Genomic DNA, 25,888 nt, shown 5'->3' with positions numbered 1-25,888 from the left:
GTATCTTGCAATGGAAAATATGGGAAACATGACGTAGACAGCAAATGATACACTGTATGCCATGTTTCCAAATTTTTATGCACAGTGGTTACAGCATGAAGCGAATGCATGTGAATATACAAAGGTGCATTGCATTAAACAAGTCCAATGAGCGTGAAAAAAATGGCCGGCCTGCCTGCTTTCATCCATCATTTGTTCTAAATTTATAATTAATCAATGAGCTGAGGTGGAGTCTTAGCCAGTGGTACCATCAGGGGTGTGTAATGCACTTTAGGGTAGACAGCCAATCAGCTGCCAGATTCAATCTGTCAATCAAACACAGCAGCCAATCAGAGAGCTGGCCATTGATCAGCAGGCCCTTTATGACATCACAGACAGACCCACGGAACTCTCTGTGCTTGTCTGCTGGCTGGCTGTCAGTTGGGTGGGTGGGCGGCAGAGGGGGAGGATGTACGTCTCGTTTCTCCTGAAAATTGCGGTTTTTCGGCGTTTCCGGAAAAAGTCGCGGTCCGACGCGCAAAAGTGGGGTATCGTAGAAATCGCCTTTTAAAGACGCACCTTTCTGGCCCCACAAAAATGGGCATTTCAAATTAGAAACAAGTCAAATGAACAAAATAGTGTGAATAAGTAAGTATTTCAGGGGTGAGTTAGCAGGTTATTGGGGTAGTAAGTCCTGATTTTTTTGGAGGTTGCAGTGACCACTACGCCATTCAAAATAGGCAGGCTTTAGCATAAGCAGTTAGGCCCCGTAGGATGATTTTAGCTAAAATGTGCCCCAAACACTCAAACCAGCTTGTATCTTGCAATGGAAAATATGGGAAACATGACTTAATAATTAATAATAATAATAATTTTATTTATATAGCGCTCTTTCTCCAATAGGACTCAAGGCGCTTAACAGATAGAATGAATGTAATACAGTACAGGAACAATGAAGTACAGAAAAGCTTTTCATAAACAATACTTAAGGGACTGAAGGAAACGCTTGAGTAAATAGGAAAGTCTTGAGTCTGTTTTTAAAGCATTCTAGAGTTGGGGTCTCTCGAACTGTGCGGGGAAGTGAGTTCCATAAAGTCGGAGCTGAATGGCTAAAAGCTCGACCCCCAGATGAATTACGGGAGATCCTAGGTACTGCTAAAAGTCCTTCATCTACAGACCGCAGTAATCGGGTGGGACAGTATGGAGTCAGAAGCTGCTTCAGGTACCTTGGGCCTTGGTCATGTAGGGCTTTGAAACTCAGTAGATTGATCTTGAAAATTATTCGCCATTTTATTGGCAGCCAGTGAAGGGAGTAGAGAATGGGAGTTATGTGGCCAGAACGGGGCTGGTTAGTTAACAGCCTGGCAGCTGTGTTTTGTACCAGCTGTAATCGGTGCAGTTCTTTTGCTGGTAGACCAAGGTAAAGGGCATTGCAGTAATCCAAACGAGATGATACAAATGCATGTATGACTTTTGGCAGATCTTCAGATGGGATTAAGTGTTTGATTCTGGCTATGTTCCTCAGATGAAAGAATGAGGATTTGATTGTGGCTGATATCTGATGTTTAAGTGTCAATCCACCATCTAGTACCACGCCAAGATTCCGCACATGATCAGAGTTTTGTAATTTTGTACCCCCAATTGTCAGTCCAGTTGGGTGGCTGTGCTGCAATCTTGTCCTTTGATGTTGAGGTCCAATCATAAGGACCTCTGTTTTATCAGGATTCAGTCTCAGCCAACTGGCACTCATCCATTCCTGGAGCTCAGCTAGACAGCCATTTAGGGTTGCTATTGGGTTTTCAGTGCCCGGAGCAAAGGACAAGTACAGCTGTGTGTCATCTGCATAGCAGTGGTAGACAAGGCTATGGCGCCTAATTATTTCACCCAGTGGCAGCATGTACACTGCAAAAAGCATGGGGGATAATATAGAACCTTGTGGGACACCGCATGGCAATGGCACAGATGCAGATGAGTATACTCCAGATGAAACTCTCTGTGACCTGCCAGTGAGAAATGATTTAAACCAGCTTAGTACTGTGCCATCCAGGCCACAGAAATTTTTTAGGCGCTCAACCAGAAGCCCATGGTCCACAGTATCAAATGCTGCAGAGAGATCAAGAAGGATTAAGATTGAGCAGTCACCTCTGTCTCTTGCCATCAGAAGATCATTTAGCACATATACCAGGGCTGTTTCAGTGCTATGTCTTCTCCTGAATCCTGATTGGAATGGATCATACATATCATGAGATATCAGGCGGGTTTCAAGTTGATTTGCAACCACTTTTTCAATGACTTTTCCTAGAAAAGGAAGGTTTGATACCGGTCTGTAGTTGGTCATGCAGTCTGGATCTAAATTCGGTTTTTTAAGAAGAGGTCTAACAATTGCTTCCTTTAGAGGTTGAGGAAAAATTCCTTTCTGCAAAGAGCACTGAACAATTTTTGCAAAGACAGGGCCAATTATATCCATGCACCCTATTAGGAGCTTGGTTGGGGCAGGATCCAGATCACAGGTAGTGGGACGCAAAATCTGGACAATTTCAGCAATGTCCTTTACATCCATTGGGTCAAAGCTGGTCCATGAGGATAGGTGGCTTACATTGTCAGGCTTGATAGTTTGGCACTCCTCTGATGGAACTGTGGGGATTCCAGCTCTGATGGCGGATATTTTATCTGAGAAGAATTTTGCAAACTCATTACATCTTGCCTGGGAGAGTGTTTCATCGGGTTGCAGGCATGCTGGCTTGCAAAGCATTTCCACTGTGCGGAAAAGTTGAGCAGGCCTATTGTTTGCTGCCATGATCTCAGTTGACAGAAACTCTGACTTCTTACGGGTTATTGTTGATTGATATTCCTCAATATGCTTTGTTAGTTTTATCTTGTCCTCCAAAAGGTTAGTCTTCCTCCATTGTCTTTCAATTCGACGCCCCCTTTTCTTGAGCTCATTGAGACTGCTGTCAAACCAGGGAGCTTGACGATGTGGTTTGAGACGTTGTACACACACTGGGGCTATAATATCAATTGCAGCGGTTATGTCCCTATTATAGTTATGGACTAGGGAACAGGGATCTTCACAAGCTCCCAGTAATGCAGAGAGATCCAGATTTGCTGCAAGAGCCTGTGGAGTCATACCCCTTCTCGGACGATACCTGGTCAGCTCCATTGGCACTGATCTATTTTGAGGGGTTGCAATTGAGAACCAGAGGGAGTGGTGGTCTGACCACGTGACTGGGTTTATTTTTAGGTCAGTGACTTGTAATCCAATCTGAAAGACGAGATCTAGCGTGTGACCACTTTTATGTGTGGCAGAAGGAATGATTTGTGTGAAGCCCATGCCATTCATTGTGCACAGAAGGTCTTGGCCAAGGTGTGAGAGCTCGTCATCAACCCATGCATTGAAGTCCCCGAGGATGAGCCATCTTTGGTGCTCCAGAACTAGACCAGCAACAGTGTCTGCAAGTTCTTGTAGAAATAACTTTCCATCTCCAGGGGGGCGGTAGATGAGGAGTACTCTGAAACCTAATCCTGTCGAACTCCGGGCAGCAATGCACTCAAACGAGTGAGTGCTTTCCATAGGGTGGACTCTAAGTTTGAGTGATTTTTTGAAGCAGATAGCCACCCCGCCTCCCCTGCGTTCCAGTCTAGGGTTGTGAATGACAGAAAAGTTTTTGGGGACTGCAGCTTCCAAGATAGGTGCTGCATTTTAGACAGAAAATGATACACTGTATGCCATGTTTCCAAATTTTTATGCACAGTGGTTACAGCATGAAGCGAATGCATGTGAATATACAAAGGTGCATTGCATTAAACAAGTCCAATGAGCGTGAAAAAAATGGCCGGCCTGCCTGCTTTCATCCATCATTTGTTCTAAATTTATAATTAATCAATGAGCTGAGGTGGAGTCTTAGCCAGTGGTACCATCAGGGGTGTGTAATGCACTTTAGGGTAGACAGCCAATCAGCTGCCAGATTCAATCTGTCAATCAAACACAGCAGCCAATCAGAGAGCTGGCCATTGATCAGCAGGCCCTTTATGACATCACAGACAGACCCACGGAACTCTCTGTGCTTGTCTGCTGGCTGGCTGTCAGTTGGGTGGGTGGGCGGCAGAGGGGGAGGATGTACGTCTCGTTTCTCCTGAAAATTGCGGTTTTTCGGCGTTTCCGGAAAAAGTCGCGGTCCGACGCGCAAAAGTGGGGTATCGTAGAAATCGCCTTTTAAAGACGCACCTTTCTGGCCCCACAAAAATGGGCATTTCAAATTAGAAACAAGTCAAATGAACAAAATAGTGTGAATAAGTAAGTATTTCAGGGGTGAGTTAGCAGGTTATTGGGGTAGTAAGTCCTGATTTTTTTGGAGGTTGCAGTGACCACTACGCCATTCAAAATAGGCAGGCTTTAGCATAAGCAGTTAGGCCCCGTAGGATGATTTTAGCTAAAATGTGCCCCAAACACTCAAACCGGCTTGTATCTTGCAATGGAAAATATGGGAAACATGACTTAGACAGCAAATGATAGACTGTATGCCATGTTTCCAAATTTTTATGCACAGTGGTTACAGCATGAAGCGAATGCATGTGAATATACAAAGATGCATTGCATTAAACAAGTCCAATGAGCGTGAAAAAAATGGCCGGCCTGCCTGCTTTCATCCATCATTTGTTCTAAATTTATAATTAATCAATGAGCTAAGGTGGAGTCTTAGCCAGTGGTACCATCAGGGCTGTGTAATGCACTTTAGGGTAGACAGCCAATCAGCTGCCAGATTCAATCTGTCAATCAAACACAGCAGCCAATCAGAGAGCTGGCCATTGATCAGCAGGCCCTTTATGACATCACAGACAGACCCACGGAACTCTCTGTGCTTGTCTGCTGGCTGGCTGTCAGTTGGGTGGGTGGGCGGCAGAGGGGGAGGATGTACGTCTCGTTTCTCCTGAAAATTGCGGTTTTTCGGCGTTTCCGGAAAAAGTCGCGGTCCGACGCGCAAAAGTGGGGTATCGTAGAAATCGCCTTTTAAAGACGCACCTTTCTGGCCCCACAAAAATGGGCATTTCAAATTAGAAACAAGTCAAATGAACAAAATAGTGTGAATAAGTAAGTATTTCAGGGGTGAGTTAGCTGGTTATTGGGGTAGTAAGTCCTGATTTTTTTGGAGGTTGCAGTGACCACTACGCCATTCAAAATAGGCAGGCTTTAGCATAAGCAGTTAGGCCCCGTAGGATGATTTTAGCTAAAATGTGCCCCAAACACTCAAACCGGCTTGTATCTTGCAATGGAAAATATGGGAAACATGACTTAGACAGCAAATGATACACTGTATGCCATGTTTCCAAATTTTTATGCACAGTGGTTACAGCATGAAGCGAATGCATGTGAATATACAAAGGTGCATTGCATTAAACAAGTCCAATGAGCGTGAAAAAAATGGCCGGCCTGCCTGCTTTTATCCATCATTTGTTCTAAATTCATAATTAATCAATGAGCTGAGGTGGAGTCTTAGCCAGTGGTACCATCAGGGGTGTGTAATGCACTTTAGGGTAGACAGCCAATCAGCTGCCAGATTCAATCTGTCAATCAAACACAGCAGCCAATCAGAGAGCTGGCCATTGATCAGCAGGCCCTTTATGACATCACAGACAGACCCACGGAACTCTCTGTGCTTGTCTGCTGGCTGGCTGTCAGTTGGGTGGGTGGGCGGCAGAGGGGGAGGATGTACGTCTCGTTTCTCCTGAAAATTGCGGTTTTTCGGCGTTTCCGGAAAAAGTCGCGGTCCGACGCGCAAAAGTGGGGTATCGTAGAAATCGCCTTTTAAAGACCCACCTTTCTGGCCCCACAAAAATGGGCATTTCAAATTAGAAACAAGTCAAATGAACAAAATAGTGTGAATAAGTAAGTATTTCAGGGGTGAGTTAGCAGGTTATTGGGGTAGTAAGTCCTGATTTTTTTGGAGGTTGCAGTGACCACTACGCCATTCAAAATAGGCAGGCTTTAGCATAAGCAGTTAGGCCCCGTAGGATGATTTTAGCTAAAATGTGCCCCAAACACTCAAACCGGCTTGTATCTTGCAATGGAAAATATGGGAAACATGACTTAGACAGCAAATGATACACTGTATGCCATGTTTCCAAATTTTTATGCACAGTGGTTACAGCATGAAGCGAATGCATGTGAATATACAAAGGTGCATTGCATTAAACAAGTCCAATGAGCGTGAAAAAAATGGCCGGCCTGCCTGCTTTCATCCATCATTTGTTCTAAATTTATAATTAATCAATGAGCTGAGGTGGAGTCTTAGCCAGTGGTACCATCAGGGGTGTGTAATGCACTTTAGGGTAGACAGCCAATCAGCTGCCAGATTCAATCTGTCAATCAAACACAGCAGCCAATCAGAGAGCTGGCCATTGATCAGCAGGCCCTTTATGACATCACAGACAGACCCACGGAACTCTCTGTGCTTGTCTGCTGGCTGTCAGTTGGGTGGGTGGGCGGCAGAGGGGGAGGATGTACGTCTCGTTTCTCCTGAAAATTGCGGTTTTTCGGCGTTTCCGGAAAAAGTCGCGGTCCGACGCGCAAAAGTGGGGTATCGTAGAAATCGCCTTTTAAAGACGCACCTTTCTGGCCCCACAAAAATGGGCATTTCAAATTAGAAACAAGTCAAATGAACAAAATAGTGTGAATAAGTAAGTATTTCAGGGGTGAGTTAGCAGGTTATTGGGGTAGTAAGTCCTGATTTTTTTGGAGGTTGCAGTGACCACTACGCCATTCAAAATAGGCAGGCTTTAGCATAAGCAGTTAGGCCCCGTAGGATGATTTTAGCTAAAATGTGCCCCAAACACTCAAACCGGCTTGTATCTTGCAATGGAAAATATGGGAAACATGACTTAGACAGCAAATGATACACTGTATGCCATGTTTCCAAATTTTTATGCACAGTGGTTACAGCATGAAGCGAATGCATGTGAATATACAAAGGTGCATTGCATTAAACAAGTCCAATGAGCGTGAAAAAAATGGCCGGCCTGCCTGCTTTCATCCATCATTTGTTCTAAATTTATAATTAATCAATGAGCTGAGGTGGAGTCTTAGCCAGTGGTACCATCAGGGGTGTGTAATGCACTTTAGGGTAGACAGCCAATCAGCTGCCAGATTCAATCTGTCAATCAAACACAGCAGCCAATCAGAGAGCTGGCCATTGATCAGCAGGCCCTTTATGACATCACAGACAGACCCACGGAACTCTCTGTGCTTGTCTGCTGGCTGGCTGTCAGTTGGGTGGGTGGGCGGCAGAGGGGGAGGATGTACGTCTCGTTTCTCCTGAAAATTGCGGTTTTTCGGCGTTTCCGGAAAAAGTCGCGGTCCGACGCGCAAAAGTGGGGTATCGTAGAAATCGCCTTTTAAAGACGCACCTTTCTGGCCCCACAAAAATGGGCATTTCAAATTAGAAACAAGTCAAATGAACAAAATAGTGTGAATAAGTAAGTATTTCAGGGGTGAGTTAGCAGGTTATTGGGGTAGTAAGTCCTGATTTTTTTGGAGGTTGCAGTGACCACTACGCCATTCAAAATAGGCAGGCTTTAGCATAAGCAGTTAGGCCCCGTAGGATGATTTTAGCTAAAATGTGCCCCAAACACTCAAACCGGCTTGTATCTTGCAATGGAAAATATGGGAAACATGACTTAGACAGCAAATGATACACTGTATGCCATGTTTCCAAATTTTTATGCACAGTGGTTACAGCATGAAGCGAATGCATGTGAATATACAAAGGTGCATTGCATTAAACAAGTCCAATGAGCGTGAAAAAAATGGCCGGCCTGCCTGCTTTCATCCATCATTTGTTCTAAATTTATAATTAATCAATGAGCTGAGGTGGAGTCTTAGCCAGTGGTACCATCAGGGGTGTGTAATGCACTTTAGGGTAGACAGCCAATCAGCTGCCAGATTCAATCTGTCAATCAAACACAGCAGCCAATCAGAGAGCTGGCCATTGATCAGCAGGCCCTTTATGACATCACAGACAGACCCACGGAACTCTCTGTGCTTGTCTGCTGGCTGGCTGTCAGTTGGGTGGGTGGGCGGCAGAGGGGGAGGATGTACGTCTCGTTTCTCCTGAAAATTGCGGTTTTTCGGCGTTTCCGGAAAAAGTCGCGGTCCGACGCGCAAAAGTGGGGTATCGTAGAAATCGCCTTTTAAAGACCCACCTTTCTGGCCCCACAAAAATGGGCATTTCAAATTAGAAACAAGTCAAATGAACAAAATAGTGTGAATAAGTAAGTATTTCAGGGGTGAGTTAGCAGGTTATTGGGGTAGTAAGTCCTGATTTTTTTGGAGGTTGCAGTGACCACTACGCCATTCAAAATAGGCAGGCTTTAGCATAAGCAGTTAGGCCCCGTAGGATGATTTTAGCTAAAATGTGCCCCAAACACTCAAACCGGCTTGTATCTTGCAATGGAAAATATGGGAAACATGACTTAGACAGCAAATGATACACTGTATGCCATGTTTCCAAATTTTTATGCACAGTGGTTACAGCATGAAGCGAATGCATGTGAATATACAAAGGTGCATTGCATTAAACAAGTCCAATGAGCGTGAAAAAAATGGCCGGCCTGCCTGCTTTCATCCATCATTTGTTCTAAATTTATAATTAATCAATGAGCTGAGGTGGAGTCTTAGCCAGTGGTACCATCAGGGGTGTGTAATGCACTTTAGGGTAGACAGCCAATCAGCTGCCAGATTCAATCTGTCAATCAAACACAGCAGCCAATCAGAGAGCTGGCCATTGATCAGCAGGCCCTTTATGACATCACAGACAGACCCACGGAACTCTCTGTGCTTGTCTGCTGGCTGGCTGTCAGTTGGGTGGGTGGGCGGCAGAGGGGGAGGATGTACGTCTCGTTTCTCCTGAAAATTGCGGTTTTTCGGCGTTTCCGGAAAAAGTCGCGGTCCGACGCGCAAAAGTGGGGTATCGTAGAAATCGCCTTTTAAAGACGCACCTTTCTGGCCCCACAAAAATGGGCATTTCAAATTAGAAACAAGTCAAATGAACAAAATAGTGTGAATAAGTAAGTATTTCAGGGGTGAGTTAGCAGGTTATTGGGGTAGTAAGTCCTGATTTTTTTGGAGGTTGCAGTGACCACTACGCCATTCAAAATAGGCAGGCTTTAGCATAAGCAGTTAGGCCCCGTAGGATGATTTTAGCTAAAATGTGCCCCAAACACTCAAACCCGCTTGTATCTTGCAATGGAAAATATGGGAAACATGACTTAGACAGCAAATGATACACTGTATGCCATGTTTCCAAATTTTTATGCACAGTGGTTACAGCATGAAGCGAATGCATGTGAATATACAAAGGTGCATTGCATTAAACAAGTCCAATGAGCGTGAAAAAAATGGCCGGCCTGCCTGCTTTCATCCATCATTTGTTCTAAATTTATAATTAATCAATGAGCTGAGGTGGAGTCTTAGCCAGTGGTACCATCAGGGGTGTGTAATGCACTTTAGGGTAGACAGCCAATCAGCTGCCAGATTCAATCTGTCAATCAAACACAGCAACCAATCAGAGAGCTGGCCATTGATCAGCAGGCCCTTTATGACATCACAGACAGACCCACGGAACTCTCTGTGCTTGTCTGCTGGCTGTCAGTTGGGTGGGTGGGCGGCAGAGGGGGAGGATGTACGTCTCGTTTCTCCTGAAAATTGCGGTTTTTCGGCGTTTCCGGAAAAAGTCGCGGTCCGACGCGCAAAAGTGGGGTATCGTAGAAATCGCCTTTTAAAGACGCACCTTTCTGGCCCCACAAAAATGGGCATTTCAAATTAGAAACAAGTCAAATGAACAAAATAGTGTGAATAAGTAAGTATTTCAGGGGTGAGTTAGCAGGTTATTGGGGTAGTAAGTCCTGATTTTTTTGGAGGTTGCAGTGACCACTACGCCATTCAAAATAGGCAGGCTTTAGCATAAGCAGTTAGGCCCCGTAGGATGATTTTAGCTAAAATGTGCCGCAAACACTCAAACCGGCTTGTATCTTGCAATGGAAAATATGGGAAACATGACTTAGACAGCAAATGATACACTGTATGCCATGTTTCCAAATTTTTATGCACAGTGGTTACAGCATGAAGCGAATGCATGTGAATATACAAAGGTTCATTGCATTAAACAAGTCCAATGAGCGTGAAAAAAATGGCCGGCCTGCCTGCTTTCATCCATCATTTGTTCTAAATTTATAATTAATCAATGAGCTGAGGTGGAGTCTTAGCCAGTGGTACCATCAGGGGTGTGTAATGCACTTTAGGGTAGACAGCCAATCAGCTGCCAGATTCAATCTGTCAATCAAACACAGCAGCCAATCAGAGAGCTGGCCATTGATCAGCAGGCCCTTTATGACATCACAGACAGACCCACGGAACTCTCTGTGCTTGTCTGCTGGCTGGCTGTCAGTTGGGTGGGTGGGCGGCAGAGGGGGAGGATGTACGTCTCGTTTCTCCTGAAAATTGCGGTTTTTCGGCGTTTCCGGAAAAAGTCGCGGTCCGACGCGCAAAAGTGGGGTATCGTAGAAATCGCCTTTTAAAGACGCACCTTTCTGGCCCCACAAAAATGGGCATTTCAAATTAGAAACAAGTCAAATGAACAAAATAGTGTGAATAAGTAAGTATTTCAGGGGTGAGTTAGCAGGTTATTGGGGTAGTAAGTCCTGATTTTTTTGGAGGTTGCAGTGACCACTACGCCATTCAAAATAGGCAGGCTTTAGCATAAGCAGTTAGGCCCCGTAGGATGATTTTAGCTAAAATGTGCCCCAAACACTCAAACCAGCTTGTATCTTGCAATGGAAAATATGGGAAACATGACTTAGACAGAAAATGATACACTGTATGCCATGTTTCCAAATTTTTATGCACAGTGGTTACAGCATGAAGCGAATGCATGTGAATATACAAAGGTGCATTGCATTAAACAAGTCCAATGAGCGTGAAAAAAATGGCCGGCCTGCCTGCTTTCATCCATCATTTGTTCTAAATTTATAATTAATCAATGAGCTGAGGTGGAGTCTTAGCCAGTGGTACCATCAGGGGTGTGTAATGCACTTTAGGGTAGACAGCCAATCAGCTGCCAGATTCAATCTGTCAATCAAACACAGCAGCCAATCAGAGAGCTGGCCATTGATCAGCAGGCCCTTTATGACATCACAGACAGACCCACGGAACTCTCTGTGCTTGTCTGCTGGCTGGCTGTCAGTTGGGTGGGTGGGCGGCAGAGGGGGAGGATGTACGTCTCGTTTCTCCTGAAAATTGCGGTTTTTCGGCGTTTCCGGAAAAAGTCGCGGTCCGACGCGCAAAAGTGGGGTATCGTAGAAATCGCCTTTTAAAGACGCACCTTTCTGGCCCCACAAAAATGGGCATTTCAAATTAGAAACAAGTCAAATGAACAAAATAGTGTGAATAAGTAAGTATTTCAGGGGTGAGTTAGCAGGTTATTGGGGTAGTAAGTCCTGATTTTTTTGGAGGTTGCAGTGACCACTACGCCATTCAAAATAGGCAGGCTTTAGCATAAGCAGTTAGGCCCCGTAGGATGATTTTAGCTAAAATGTGCCCCAAACACTCAAACCGGCTTGTATCTTGCAATGGAAAATATGGGAAACATGACTTAGACAGCAAATGATAGACTGTATGCCATGTTTCCAAATTTTTATGCACAGTGGTTACAGCATGAAGCGAATGCATGTGAATATACAAAGATGCATTGCATTAAACAAGTCCAATGAGCGTGAAAAAAATGTCCGGCCTGCCTGCTTTCATCCATCATTTGTTCTAAATTTATAATTAATCAATGAGCTAAGGTGGAGTCTTAGCCAGTGGTACCATCAGGGCTGTGTAATGCACTTTAGGGTAGACAGCCAATCAGCTGCCAGATTCAATCTGTCAATCAAACACAGCAGCCAATCAGAGAGCTGGCCATTGATCAGCAGGCCCTTTATGACATCACAGACAGACCCACGGAACTCTCTGTGCTTGTCTGCTGGCTGGCTGTCAGTTGGGTGGGTGGGCGGCAGAGGGGGAGGATGTACGTCTCGTTTCTCCTGAAAATTGCGGTTTTTCGGCGTTTCCGGAAAAAGTCGCGGTCCGACGCGCAAAAGTGGGGTATCGTAGAAATCGCCTTTTAAAGACGCACCTTTCTGGCCCCACAAAAATGGGCATTTCAAATTAGAAACAAGTCAAATGAACAAAATAGTGTGAATAAGTAAGTATTTCAGGGGTGAGTTAGCTGGTTATTGGGGTAGTAAGTCCTGATTTTTTTGGAGGTTGCAGTGACCACTACGCCATTCAAAATAGGCAGGCTTTAGCATAAGCAGTTAGGCCCCGTAGGATGATTTTAGCTAAAATGTGCCCCAAACACTCAAACCGGCTTGTATCTTGCAATGGAAAATATGGGAAACATGACTTAGACAGCAAATGATACACTGTATGCCATGTTTCCAAATTTTTATGCACAGTGGTTACAGCATGAAGCGAATGCATGTGAATATACAAAGGTGCATTGCATTAAACAAGTCCAATGAGCGTGAAAAAAATGGCCGGCCTGCCTGCTTTTATCCATCATTTGTTCTAAATTCATAATTAATCAATGAGCTGAGGTGGAGTCTTAGCCAGTGGTACCATCAGGGGTGTGTAATGCACTTTAGGGTAGACAGCCAATCAGCTGCCAGATTCAATCTGTCAATCAAACACAGCAGCCAATCAGAGAGCTGGCCATTGATCAGCAGGCCCTTTATGACATCACAGACAGACCCACGGAACTCTCTGTGCTTGTCTGCTGGCTGGCTGTCAGTTGGGTGGGTGGGCGGCAGAGGGGGAGGATGTACGTCTCGTTTCTCCTGAAAATTGCGGTTTTTCGGCGTTTCCGGAAAAAGTCGCGGTCCGACGCGCAAAAGTGGGGTATCGTAGAAATCGCCTTTTAAAGACCCACCTTTCTGGCCCCACAAAAATGGGCATTTCAAATTAGAAACAAGTCAAATGAACAAAATAGTGTGAATAAGTAAGTATTTCAGGGGTGAGTTAGCAGGTTATTGGGGTAGTAAGTCCTGATTTTTTTGGAGGTTGCAGTGACCACTACGCCATTCAAAATAGGCAGGCTTTAGCATAAGCAGTTAGGCCCCGTAGGATGATTTTAGCTAAAATGTGCCCCAAACACTCAAACCGGCTTGTATCTTGCAATGGAAAATATGGGAAACATGACTTAGACAGCAAATGATACACTGTATGCCATGTTTCCAAATTTTTATGCACAGTGGTTACAGCATGAAGCGAATGCATGTGAATATACAAAGGTGCATTGCATTAAACAAGTCCAATGAGCGTGAAAAAAATGGCCGGCCTGCCTGCTTTCATCCATCATTTGTTCTAAATTTATAATTAATCAATGAGCTGAGGTGGAGTCTTAGCCAGTGGTACCATCAGGGGTGTGTAATGCACTTTAGGGTAGACAGCCAATCAGCTGCCAGATTCAATCTGTCAATCAAACACAGCAGCCAATCAGAGAGCTGGCCATTGATCAGCAGGCCCTTTATGACATCACAGACAGACCCACGGAACTCTCTGTGCTTGTCTGCTGGCTGTCAGTTGGGTGGGTGGGCGGCAGAGGGGGAGGATGTACGTCTCGTTTCTCCTGAAAATTGCGGTTTTTCGGCGTTTCCGGAAAAAGTCGCGGTCCGACGCGCAAAAGTGGGGTATCGTAGAAATCGCCTTTTAAAGACGCACCTTTCTGGCCCCACAAAAATGGGCATTTCAAATTAGAAACAAGTCAAATGAACAAAATAGTGTGAATAAGTAAGTATTTCAGGGGTGAGTTAGCAGGTTATTGGGGTAGTAAGTCCTGATTTTTTTGGAGGTTGCAGTGACCACTACGCCATTCAAAATAGGCAGGCTTTAGCATAAGCAGTTAGGCCCCGTAGGATGATTTTAGCTAAAATGTGCCGCAAACACTCAAACCGGCTTGTATCTTGCAATGGAAAATATGGGAAACATGACTTAGACAGCAAATGATACACTGTATGCCATGTTTCCAAATTTTTATGCACAGTGGTTACAGCATGAAGCGAATGCATGTGAATATACAAAGGTTCATTGCATTAAACAAGTCCAATGAGCGTGAAAAAAATGGCCGGCCTGCCTGCTTTCATCCATCATTTGTTCTAAATTTATAATTAATCAATGAGCTGAGGTGGAGTCTTAGCCAGTGGTACCATCAGGGGTGTGTAATGCACTTTAGGGTAGACAGCCAATCAGCTGCCAGATTCAATCTGTCAATCAAACACAGCAGCCAATCAGAGAGCTGGCCATTGATCAGCAGGCCCTTTATGACATCACAGACAGACCCACGGAACTCTCTGTGCTTGTCTGCTGGCTGGCTGTCAGTTGGGTGGGTGGGCGGCAGAGGGGGAGGATGTACGTCTCGTTTCTCCTGAAAATTGCGGTTTTTCGGCGTTTCCGGAAAAAGTCGCGGTCCGACGCGCAAAAGTGGGGTATCGTAGAAATCGCCTTTTAAAGACGCACCTTTCTGGCCCCACAAAAATGGGCATTTCAAATTAGAAACAAGTCAAATGAACAAAATAGTGTGAATAAGTAAGTATTTCAGGGGTGAGTTAGCAGGTTATTGGGGTAGTAAGTCCTGATTTTTTTGGAGGTTGCAGTGACCACTACGCCATTCAAAATAGGCAGGCTTTAGCATAAGCAGTTAGGCCCCGTAGGATGATTTTAGCTAAAATGTGCCCCAAACACTCAAACCGGCTTGTATCTTGCAATGGAAAATATGGGAAACATGACTTAGACAGCAAATGATACACTGTATGCCATGTTTCCAAATTTTTATGCACAGTGGTTACAGCATGAAGCGAATGCATGTGAATATACAAAGGTGCATTGCATTAAACAAGTCCAATGAGCGTGAAAAAAATGGCCGGCCTGCCTGCTTTCATCCATCATTTGTTCTAAATTTATAATTAATCAATGAGCTGAGGTGGAGTCTTAGCCAGTGGTACCATCAGGGGTGTGTAATGCACTTTAGGGTAGACAGCCAATCAGCTGCCAGATTCAATCTGTCAATCAAACACAGCAGCCAATCAGAGAGCTGGCCATTGATCAGCAGGCCCTTTATGACATCACAGACAGACCCACGGAACTCTCTGTGCTTGTCTGCTGGCTGGCTGTCAGTTGGGTGGGTGGGCGGCAGAGGGGGAGGATGTACGTCTCGTTTCTCCTGAAAATTGCGGTTTTTCGGCGTTTCCGGAAAAAGTCGCGGTCCGACGCGCAAAAGTGGGGTATCGTAGAAATCGCCTTTTAAAGACCCACCTTTCTGGCCCCACAAAAATGGGCATTTCAAATTAGAAACAAGTCAAATGAACAAAATAGTGTGAATAAGTAAGTATTTCAGGGGTGAGTTAGCAGGTTATTGGGGTAGTAAGTCCTGATTTTTTTGGAGGTTGCAGTGACCACTACGCCATTCAAAATAGGCAGGCTTTAGCATAAGCAGTTAGGCCCCGTAGGATGATTTTAGCTAAAATGTGCCCCAAACACTCAAACCGGCTTGTATCTTGCAATGGAAAATATGGGAAACATGACTTAGACAGCAAATGATACACTGTATGCCATGTTTCCAAATTTTTATGCACAGTGGTTACAGCATGAAGCGAATGCATGTGAATATACAAAGGTGCATTGCATTAAACAAGTCCAATGAGCGTGAAAAAAATGGCCGGCCTGCCTGCTTTCATCCATCATTTGTTCTAAATTTATAATTAATCAATGAGCTGAGGTGGAGTCTTAGCCAGTGGTACCATCAGGGGTGTGTAATGCACTTTAGGGTAGACAGCCAATCAGCTGCCAGATTCAATCTGTCAATCAAACACAGCAGCCAATCAGAGAGCTGGCCATTGATCAGCAGGCCCTTTATGACATCACAGACAGACCCACGGAACTCTCTGTGCTTGTCTGCTGGCTGGCTGTCAGTTGGGTGGGTGGGCGGCAGAGGGGGAGGATGTACGTCTCGTTTCTCCTGAAAATTGCGGTTTTTCGGCGTTTCCGGAAAAAGTCGCGGTCCGACGCGCAAAAGTGGGGTATCGTAGAAATCGCCTTTTAAAGACGCACCTTTCTGGCCCCACAAAAATGGGCATTTCAAATTAGAAACAAGTCAAATGAACAAAATAGTGTGAATAAGTAAGTATTTCAGGGGTGAGTTAGCAGGTTATTGGGGTAGTAAGTCCTGATTTTTTTGGAGGTTGCAGTGACCACTACGCCATTCAAAATAGGCAGGCTTTAGCATAAGCAGTTAGGCCCCGTAGGATGATTTTAGCTAAAATGTGCCCCAAACACTCAAACCCGCTTGTATCTTGCAATGGAAAATATGGGAAACATGACTTAGACAGCAAATGATACACTGTATGCCATGTTTCCAAATTTTTATGCACAGTGGTTACAGCATGAAGCGAATGCATGTGAATATACAAAGGTGCATTGCATTAAACAAGTCCAATGAGCGTGAAAAAAATGGCCGGCCTGCCTGCTTTCATCCATCATTTGTTCTAAATTTATAATTAATCAATGAGCTGAGGTGGAGTCTTAGCCAGTGGTACCATCAGGGGTGTGTAATGCACTTTAGGGTAGACAGCCAATCAGCTGCCAGATTCAATCTGTCAATCAAACACAGCAACCAATCAGAGAGCTGGCCATTGATCAGCAGGCCCTTTATGACATCACAGACAGACCCACGGAACTCTCTGTGCTTGTCTGCTGGCTGTCAGTTGGGTGGGTGGGCGGCAGAGGGGGAGGATGTACGTCTCGTTTCTCCTGAAAATTGCGGTTTTTCGGCGTTTCCGGAAAAAGTCGCGGTCCGACGCGCAAAAGTGGGGTATCGTAGAAATCGCCTTTTAAAGACGCACCTTTCTGGCCCCACAAAAATGGGCATTTCAAATTAGAAACAAGTCAAATGAACAAAATAGTGTGAATAAGTAAGTATTTCAGGGGTGAGTTAGCAGGTTATTGGGGTAGTAAGTCCTGATTTTTTTGGAGGTTGCAGTGACCACTACGCCATTCAAAATAGGCAGGCTTTAGCATAAGCAGTTAGGCCCCGTAGGATGATTTTAGCTAAAATGTGCCGCAAACACTCAAACCGGCTTGTATCTTGCAATGGAAAATATGGGAAACATGACTTAGACAGCAAATGATACACTGTATGCCATGTTTCCAAATTTTTATGCACAGTGGTTACAGCATGAAGCGAATGCATGTGAATATACAAAGGTTCATTGCATTAAACAAGTCCAATGAGCGTGAAAAAAATGGCCGGCCTGCCTGCTTTCATCCATCATTTGTTCTAAATTTATAATTAATCAATGAGCTGAGGTGGAGTCTTAGCCAGTGGTACCATCAGGGGTGTGTAATGCACTTTAGGGTAGACAGCCAATCAGCTGCCAGATTCAATCTGTCAATCAAACACAGCAGCCAATCAGAGAGCTGGCCATTGATCAGCAGGCCCTTTATGACATCACAGACAGACCCACGGAACTCTCTGTGCTTGTCTGCTGGCTGGCTGTCAGTTGGGTGGGTGGGCGGCAGAGGGGGAGGATGTACGTCTCGTTTCTCCTGAAAATTGCGGTTTTTCGGCGTTTCCGGAAAAAGTCGCGGTCCGACGCGCAAAAGTGGGGTATCGTAGAAATCGCCTTTTAAAGACGCACCTTTCTGGCCCCACAAAAATGGGCATTTCAAATTAGAAACAAGTCAAATGAACAAAATAGTGTGAATAAGTAAGTATTTCAGGGGTGAGTTAGCAGGTTATTGGGGTAGTAAGTCCTGATTTTTTTGGAGGTTGCAGTGACCACTACGCCATTCAAAATAGGCAGGCTTTAGCATAAGCAGTTAGGCCCCGTAGGATGATTTTAGCTAAAATGTGCCCCAAACACTCAAACCGGCTTGTATCTTGCAATGGAAAATATGGGAAACATGACTTAGACAGCAAATGATACACTGTATGCCATGTTTCCAAATTTTTATGCACAGTGGTTACAGCATGAAGCGAATGCATGTGAATATACAAAGGTGCATTGCATTAAACAAGTCCAATGAGCGTGAAAAAAATGGCCGGCCTGCCTGCTTTCATCCATCATTTGTTCTAAATTTATAATTAATCAATGAGCTGAGGTGGAGTCTTAGCCAGTGGTACCATCAGGGGTGTGTAATGCACTTTAGGGTAGACAGCCAATCAGCTGCCAGATTCAATCTGTCAATCAAACACAGCAGCCAATCAGAGAGCTGGCCATTGATCAGCAGGCCCTTTATGACATCACAGACAGACCCACGGAACTCTCTGTGCTTGTCTGCTGGCTGGCTGTCAGTTGGGTGGGTGGGCGGCAGAGGGGGAGGATGTACGTCTCGTTTCTCCTGAAAATTGCGGTTTTTCGGCGTTTCCGGAAAAAGTCGCGGTCCGACGCGCAAAAGTGGGGTATCGTAGAAATCGCCTTTTAAAGACGCACCTTTCTGGCCCCACAAAAATGGGCATTTCAAATTAGAAACAAGTCAAATGAACAAAATAGTGTGAATAAGTAAGTATTTCAGGGGTGAGTTAGCAGGTTATTGGGGTAGTAAGTCCTGATTTTTTTGGAGGTTGCAGTGACCACTACGCCATTCAAAATAGGCAGGCTTTAGCATAAGCAGTTAGGCCCCGTAGGATGATTTTAGCTAAAATGTGCCCCAAACACTCAAACCGGCTTGTATCTTGCAATGGAAAATATGGGAAACATGACTTAGACAGCAAATGATACACTGTATGCCATGTTTCCAAATTTTTATGCACAGTGGTTACAGCATGAAGCGAATGCATGTGAATATACAAAGGTGCATTGCATTAAACAAGTCCAATGAGCGTGAAAAAAATGGCCGGCCTGCCTGCTTTCATCCATCATTTGTTCTAAATTTATAATTAATCAATGAGCTGAGGTGGAGTCTTAGCCAGTGGTACCATCAGGGGTGTGTAATGCACTTTAGGGTAGACAGCCAATCAGCTGCCAGATTCAATCTGTCAATCAAACACAGCAGCCAATCAGAGAGCTGGCCATTGATCAGCAGGCCCTTTATGACATCACAGACAGACCCACGGAACTCTCTGTGCTTGTCTGCTGGCTGGCTGTCAGTTGGGTGGGTGGGCGGCAGAGGGGGAGGATGTACGTCTCGTTTCTCCTGAAAATTGCGGTTTTTCGGCGTTTCCGGAAAAAGTCGCGGTCCGACGCGCAAAAGTGGGGTATCGTAGAAATCGCCTTTTAAAGACGCACCTTTCTGGCCCCACAAAAATGGGCATTTCAAATTAGAAGCAAGTCTAATGAACAAAATAGTGTGAATAAGTAAGTATTTCAGGGGTGAGTTAGCAGGTTATTGGGGTAGTAAGTCCTGATTTTTTTGGAGGTTGCAGTGACCACTACGCCATTCAAAATAGGCAGGCTTTAGCATAAGCAGTTAGGCCCCGTAGGATGATTTTAGCTAAAATGTGCCCCAAACACTCAAACTGGCTTGTATCTTGCAATGGAAAATATGGGAAACATGACTTAGACAGCAAATGATACACTGTATGCCATGTTTCCAAATTTTTATGCACAGTGGTTACAGCATGAAGCGAATGCATGTGAATATACAAAGGTGCATTGCATTAAACAAGTCCAATGAGCGTGAAAAAAATGGCCGGCCTGCCTGCTTTCATCCATCATTTGTTCTAAATTTATAATTAATCAATGAGCTGAGGTGGAGTCTTAGCCAGTGGTACCATCAGGGGTGTGTAATGCACTTTAGGGTAGACAGCCAATCAGCTGCCAGATTCAATCTGTCAATCAAACACAGCAGCCAATCAGAGAGCTGGCCATTGATCAGCAGGCCCTTTATGACATCACAGACAGACCCACGGAACTCTCTGTGCTTGTCTGCTGGCTGGCTGTCAGTTGGGTGGGTGGGCGGCAGAGGGGGAGGATGTACGTCTCGTTTCTCCTGAAAATTGCGGTTTTTCGGCGTTTCCGGAAAAAGTCGCGGTCCGACGCGCAAAAGTGGGGTATCGTAGAAATCGCCTTTTAAAGACGCACCTTTCTGGCCCCACAAAAATGGGCATTTCAAATTAGAAGCAAGTCTAATGAACAAAATAGTGTGAATAAGTAAGTATTTCAGGGGTGAGTTAGCAGGTTATTGGGGTAGTAAGTCCTGATTTTTTTGGAGGTTGCAGTGACCACTACGCCATTCAAAATAGGCAGGCTTTAGCATAAGCAGTTAGGCCCCGTAGGATGATTTTAGCTAAAATGTGCCCCAAACACTCAAACCGGCTTGTATCTTGCAATGGAAAATATGGGAAACATGACTTAGACAGCAAATGATACACTGTATGCCATGTTTCCAAATTTTTATGCACAGTGGTTACAGCATGAAGCGAATGCATGTGAATATACAAAGGTGCATTGCATTAAACAAGTCCAATGAGCGTGAAAAAAATGGCCGGCCTGCCTGCTTTCATCCATCATTTGTTCTAAATTTATAATTAATCAATGAGCTGAGGTGGAGTCTTAGCCAGTGGTACCATCAGGGGTGTGTAATGCACTTTAGGGTAGACAGCCAATCAGCTGCCAGATTCAATCTGTCAATCAAACACAGCAGCCAATCAGAGAGCTGGCCATTGATCAGCAGGCCCTTTATGACATCACAGACAGACCCACGGAACTCTCTGTGCTTGTCTGCTGGCTGGCTGTCAGTTGGGTGGGTGGGCGGCAGAGGGGGAGGATGTACGTCTCGTTTCTCCTGAAAATTGCGTTTTTTCTGCGTTTCCGGAAAAAGTCGCGGTCCGACGCGCAAAAGTGGGGTATCGTAGAAATCGCCTTTTAAAGACGCACCTTTCTGGCCCCACAAAAATGGGCATTTCAAATTAGAAACAAGTCAAATGAACAAAATAGTGTGAATAAGTAAGTATTTCAGGGGTGAGTTAGCAGGTTATTGGGGTAGTAAGTCCTGATTTTTTTGGAGGTTGCAGTGACCACTACGCCATTCAAAATAGGCAGGCTTTAGCATAAGCAGTTAGGCCCCGTAGGATGATTTTAGCTAAAATGTGCCCCAAACACTCAAACCGGCTTGTATCTTGCAATGGAAAATATGGGAAACATGACTTAGACAGCAAATGATACACTGTATGCCATGTTTCCAAATTTTTATGCACAGTGGTTACAGCATGAAGCGAATGCATGTGAATATACAAAGGTGCATTGCATTAAACAAGTCCAATGAGCGTGAAAAAAATGGCCGGCCTGCCTGCTTTCATCCATCATTTGTTCTAAATTTATAATTAATCAATGAGCTGAGGTGGAGTCTTAGCCAGTGGTACCATCAGGGGTGTGTAATGCACTTTAGGGTAGACAGCCAATCAGCTGCCAGATTCAATCTGTCAATCAAACACAGCAGCCAATCAGAGAGCTGGCCATTGATCAGCAGGCCCTTTATGACATCACAGACAGACCCACGGAACTCTCTGTGCTTGTCTGCTGGCTGGCTGTCAGTTGGGTGGGTGGGCGGCAGAGGGGGAGGATGTACGTCTCGTTTCTCCTGAAAATTGCGGTTTTTCGGCGTTTCCGGAAAAAGTCTCGGTCCGACGCGCAAAAGTGGGGTATCGTAGAAATCGCCTTTTAAAGACGCACCTTTCTGGCCCCACAAAAATGGGCATTTCAAATTAGAAACAAGTCAAATGAACAAAATAGTGTGAATAAGTAAGTATTTCAGGGGTGAGTTAGCAGGTTATTGGGGTAGTAAGTCCTGATTTTTTTGGAGGTTGCAGTGACCACTACGCCATTCAAAATAGGCAGGCTTTAGCATAAGCAGTTAGGCCCCGTAGGATGATTTTAGCTAAAATGTGCCCCAAACACTCAAACCGGCTTGTATCTTGCAATGGAAAATATGGGAAACATGACTTAGACAGCAAATGATACACTGTATGCCATGTTTCCAAATTTTTATGCACAGTGGTTACAGCATGAAGCAAATGCATGTGAATATACAAAGGTGCATTGCATTAAACAAGTCCAATGAGCGTGAAAAAAATGGCCGGCCTGCCTGCTTTCATCCATCATTTGTTCTAAATTTATAATTAATCAATGAGCTGAGGTGGAGTCTTAGCCAGTGGTACCATCAGGGGTGTGTAATGCACTTTAGGGTAGACAGCCAATCAGCTGCCAGATTCAATCTGTCAATCAAACACAGCAGCCAATCAGAGAGCTGGCCATTGATCAGCAGGCCCTTTATGACATCACAGACAGACCCACGGAACTCTCTGTGCTTGTCTGCTGGCTGGCTGTCAGTTGGGTGGGTGGGCGGCAGAGGGGGAGGATGTACGTCTCGTTTCTCCTGAAAATTGCGGTTTTTCGGCGTTTCCGGAAAAAGGCGCGGTCCGACGCGCAAAAGTGGGGTATCGTAGAAATCGCCTTTTAAAGACGCACCTTTCTGGCCCCACAAAAATGGGCATTTCAAATTAGAAACAAGTCAAATGAACAAAATAGTGTGAATAAGTAAGTATTTCAGGGGTGAGTTAGCAGGTTATTGGGGTAGTAAGTCCTGATTTTTTTGGAGGTTGCAGTGACCACTACGCCATTCAAAATAGGCAGGCTTTAGCATAAGCAGTTAGGCCCCGTAGGATGATTTTAGCTAAAATGTCCCCCAAACACTCAAACCGGCTTGTATCTTGCAATGGAAAATATGGGAAACATGACTTAGACAGCAAATGATACACTTTATGCCATGTTTCCAAATTTTTATGCACAGTGGTTACAGCATGAAGCGAATGCATGTGAATATACAAAGGTGCATTGCATTAAACAAGTCCAATGAGCGTGAAAAAAATGGCCGGCCTGCCTGCTTTCATCCATCATTTGTTCTAAATTTATAATTAATCAATGAGCTGAGGTGGAGTCTTAGCCAGTGGTACCATCAGGGGTGTGTAATGCACTTTAGGGTAGACAGCCAATCAGCTGCCAGATTCAATCTGTCAATCAAACACAGCAGCCAATCAGAGAGCTGGCCATTGATCAGCAGGCCCTTTATGACATCACAGACAGACCCACGGAACTCTCTGTGCTTGTCTGCTGGCTGGCTGTCAGTTGGGTGGGTGGGCGGCAGAGGGGGAGGATGTACGTCTCGTTTCTCCTGAAAATTGCGGTTTTTCAGCGTTTCCGGAAAAAGTCGCGGTCCGACGCGCAAAAGTGGGGTATCGTAGAAATCGCCTTTTAAAGACGCACCTTTCTGGCCCCACAAAAATGGGCATTTCAAATTAGAAACAAGTCAAATGAACAAAATAGTGTGAATAAGTAAGTATTTCAGGGGTGAGTTAGCAGGTTATTGGGGTAGTAAGTCCTGATTTTTTTGGAGGTTGCAGTGACCACTACGCCATTCAAAATAGGCAGGCTTTAGCATAAGCAGTTAGGCCCCGTAGGATGATTTTAGCTAAAATGTGCCCCAAACACTCAAACCGGCTTGTATCTTGCAATGGAAAATATGGGAAACATGACTTAGACAGAAAATGATACACTGTATGCCATGTTTCCAAATTTTTATGCACAGTGGTTACAGCATGAAGCGAATGCATGTGAATATACAAAGGTGCATTGCATTAAACAAGTCCAATGAGCGTGAAAAAAATGGCCGGCCTGCCTGCTTTCATCCATCATTTGTTCTAAATTTATAATTAATCAATGAGCTGAGGTGGATTCTTAGCCAGTGGTACCATCAGGGGTGTGTAATGCACTTTAGGGTAGACAGCCAATCAGCTGCCAGATTCAATCTGTCAATCAAACACCGCAGCCAATCAGAGAGCTGGCCATTGATCAGCAGGCCCTTTATGACAGCACAGACAGACCCACGGAACTCTCTGTGCTTGTCTGCTGGCTGGCTGTCAGTTGGGTGGGTGGGCGGCAGAGGGGGAGGATGTATGTCTCGTTTCTCCTGAAAATTGCGGTTTTTCTGCGTTTCCGGAAAAAGTCGCGGTCCGATGCGCAAAAGTGGGGTATCGTAGAAATCGCCTTTTAAAGACGCACCTTTCTGGCCCCACAAAAATGGGCATTTCAAATTAGAAACAAGTCAAATGAACAAAATAGTGTGAATAAGTAAGTATTTCAGGGGTGAGTTAGCAGGTTATTGGGGTAGTAAGTCCTGATGTTTTTGGAGGTTGCAGTGACCACTACGCCATTCAAAATAGGCAGGCTTTAGCATAAGCAGTTAGGCCCCGTAGGATGATTTTAGCTAAAATGTGCCCCAAACACTCAAACCGGCTTGTATCTTGCAATGGAAAATATGGGAAACATGACTTAGACAGCAAATGATACACTGTATGCCATGTTTCCAAATTTTTATGCACAGTGGTTACAGCATGAAGCGAATGCATGTGAATATACAAAGGTGCATTGCATTAAACAAGTCCAATGAGCGTGAAAAAAATGGCCGGCCTGCCTGCTTTCATCCATCATTTGTTCTAAATTTATAATTAATCAATGAGCTGAGGTGGAGTCTTAGCCAGTGGTACCATCAGGGGTGTGTAATGCACTTTAGGGTAGACAGCCAATCAGCTGCCAGATTCAATCTGTCAATCAAACACAGCAGCCAATCAGAGAGCTGGCCATTGATCAGCAGGCCCTTTATGACATCACAGACAGACCCACGGAACTCTCTGTGCTTGTCTGCTGGCTGGCTGTCAGTTGGGTGGGTGGGCGGCAGAGGATGTACGTTTCGTTTTTTCTGAAAATTGCGGTTTTTCGGCGTTTCCGGAAAAAGTCGCGGTCCGACGCGCAAAAGTGGGGTATCGTAGAAATCGCCTTTTAAAGACGCACCTTTCTGGCCCCACAAAAATGGGCATTTCAAATTAGAAACAAGTCAAATGAACAAAATAGTGTGAATAAGTAAGTATTTCAGGGGTGAGTTAGCAGGTTATTGGGGTAGTAAGTCCTGATTTTTTTGGAGGTTGCAGTGACCACTACGCCATTCAAAATAGGCAGGCTTTAGCATAAGCAGTTAGGCCCCGTAGGATGATTTTAGCTAAAATGTGCCCCAAACACTCAAACCGGCTTGTATCTTGCAATGGAAAATATGGGAAACATGACTTAGACAGCAAATGATACACTGTATGCCATGTTTCCAAATTTTTATGCACAGTGGTTACAGCATGAAGCGAATGCATGTGAATATACAAAGGTGCATTGCATTAAACAAGTCCAATGAGCGTGAAAAAAATGGCCGGCCTGCCTGCTTTCATCCATCATTTGTTCTAAATTTATAATTAATCAATGAGCTGAGGTGGAGTCTTAGCCAGTGGTACCATCAGGGGTGTGTAATGCACTTTAGGGTAGACAGCCAATCAGCTGCCAGATTCAATCTGTCAATCAAACACAGCAGCCAATCAGAGAGCTGGCCATTGATCAGCAGGCCCTTTATGACATCACAGACAGACCCACGGAACTCTCTGTGCTTGTCTGCTGGCTGGCTGTCAGTTGGGTGGGTGGGCGGCAGAGGGGGAGGATGTACGTCTCGTTTCTCCTGAAAATTGCGGTTTTTCGGCGTTTCCGGAAAAAGTCGCGGTCCGACGCGCAAAAGTGGGGTATCGTAGAAATCGCCTTTTAAAGACGCACCTTTCTGGCCCCACAAAAATGGGCATTTCAAATTAGAAACAAGTCAAATGAACAAAATAGTGTGAATAAGTAAGTATTTCAGGGGTGAGTTAGCAGGTTATTGGGGTAGTAAGTCCTGATTTTTTTGGAGGTTGCAGTGACCACTACGCCATTCAAAATAGGCAGGCTTTAGCATAAGCAGTTAGGCCCCGTAGGATGATTTTAGCTAAAATGTGCCCCAAACACTCAAACCGGCTTGTAT

General features: G+C 44.8%; 1 protein-coding gene across 1 annotated transcript; it reads right to left on the bottom strand.

Annotated features, from left to right (window-relative positions):
* Nucleotides 1-863: 863 nt before the first annotated feature.
* Nucleotides 864-3,550, bottom strand: LOC146058453 (uncharacterized). The gene is made up of 2 exons (XM_083170737.1): nt 2,576-3,550; nt 864-2,395 (listed from the first exon to the last, which is right to left on the bottom strand). Exons 1-2 carry the CDS (start codon nt 3,548-3,550, stop codon nt 965-967), a joined length of 2,406 nt encoding a protein of 801 aa, XP_083026863.1. The 3' UTR covers nt 864-964.
* Between the last annotated feature and the right edge of the window lie 22,338 nt (nt 3,551-25,888).

The sequence above is a fragment of the Crinia signifera genome, chromosome 2, assembly GCF_055691185.1.
Source record: "Crinia signifera chromosome 2, ASM5569118v1, whole genome shotgun sequence".
Classification (NCBI taxonomy): domain Eukaryota; kingdom Metazoa; phylum Chordata; class Amphibia; order Anura; family Myobatrachidae; genus Crinia; species Crinia signifera.
The sequence above is the reverse complement of the archived record's forward strand: the minus strand, read 5'-3'. Positions and strand labels throughout refer to the sequence as shown.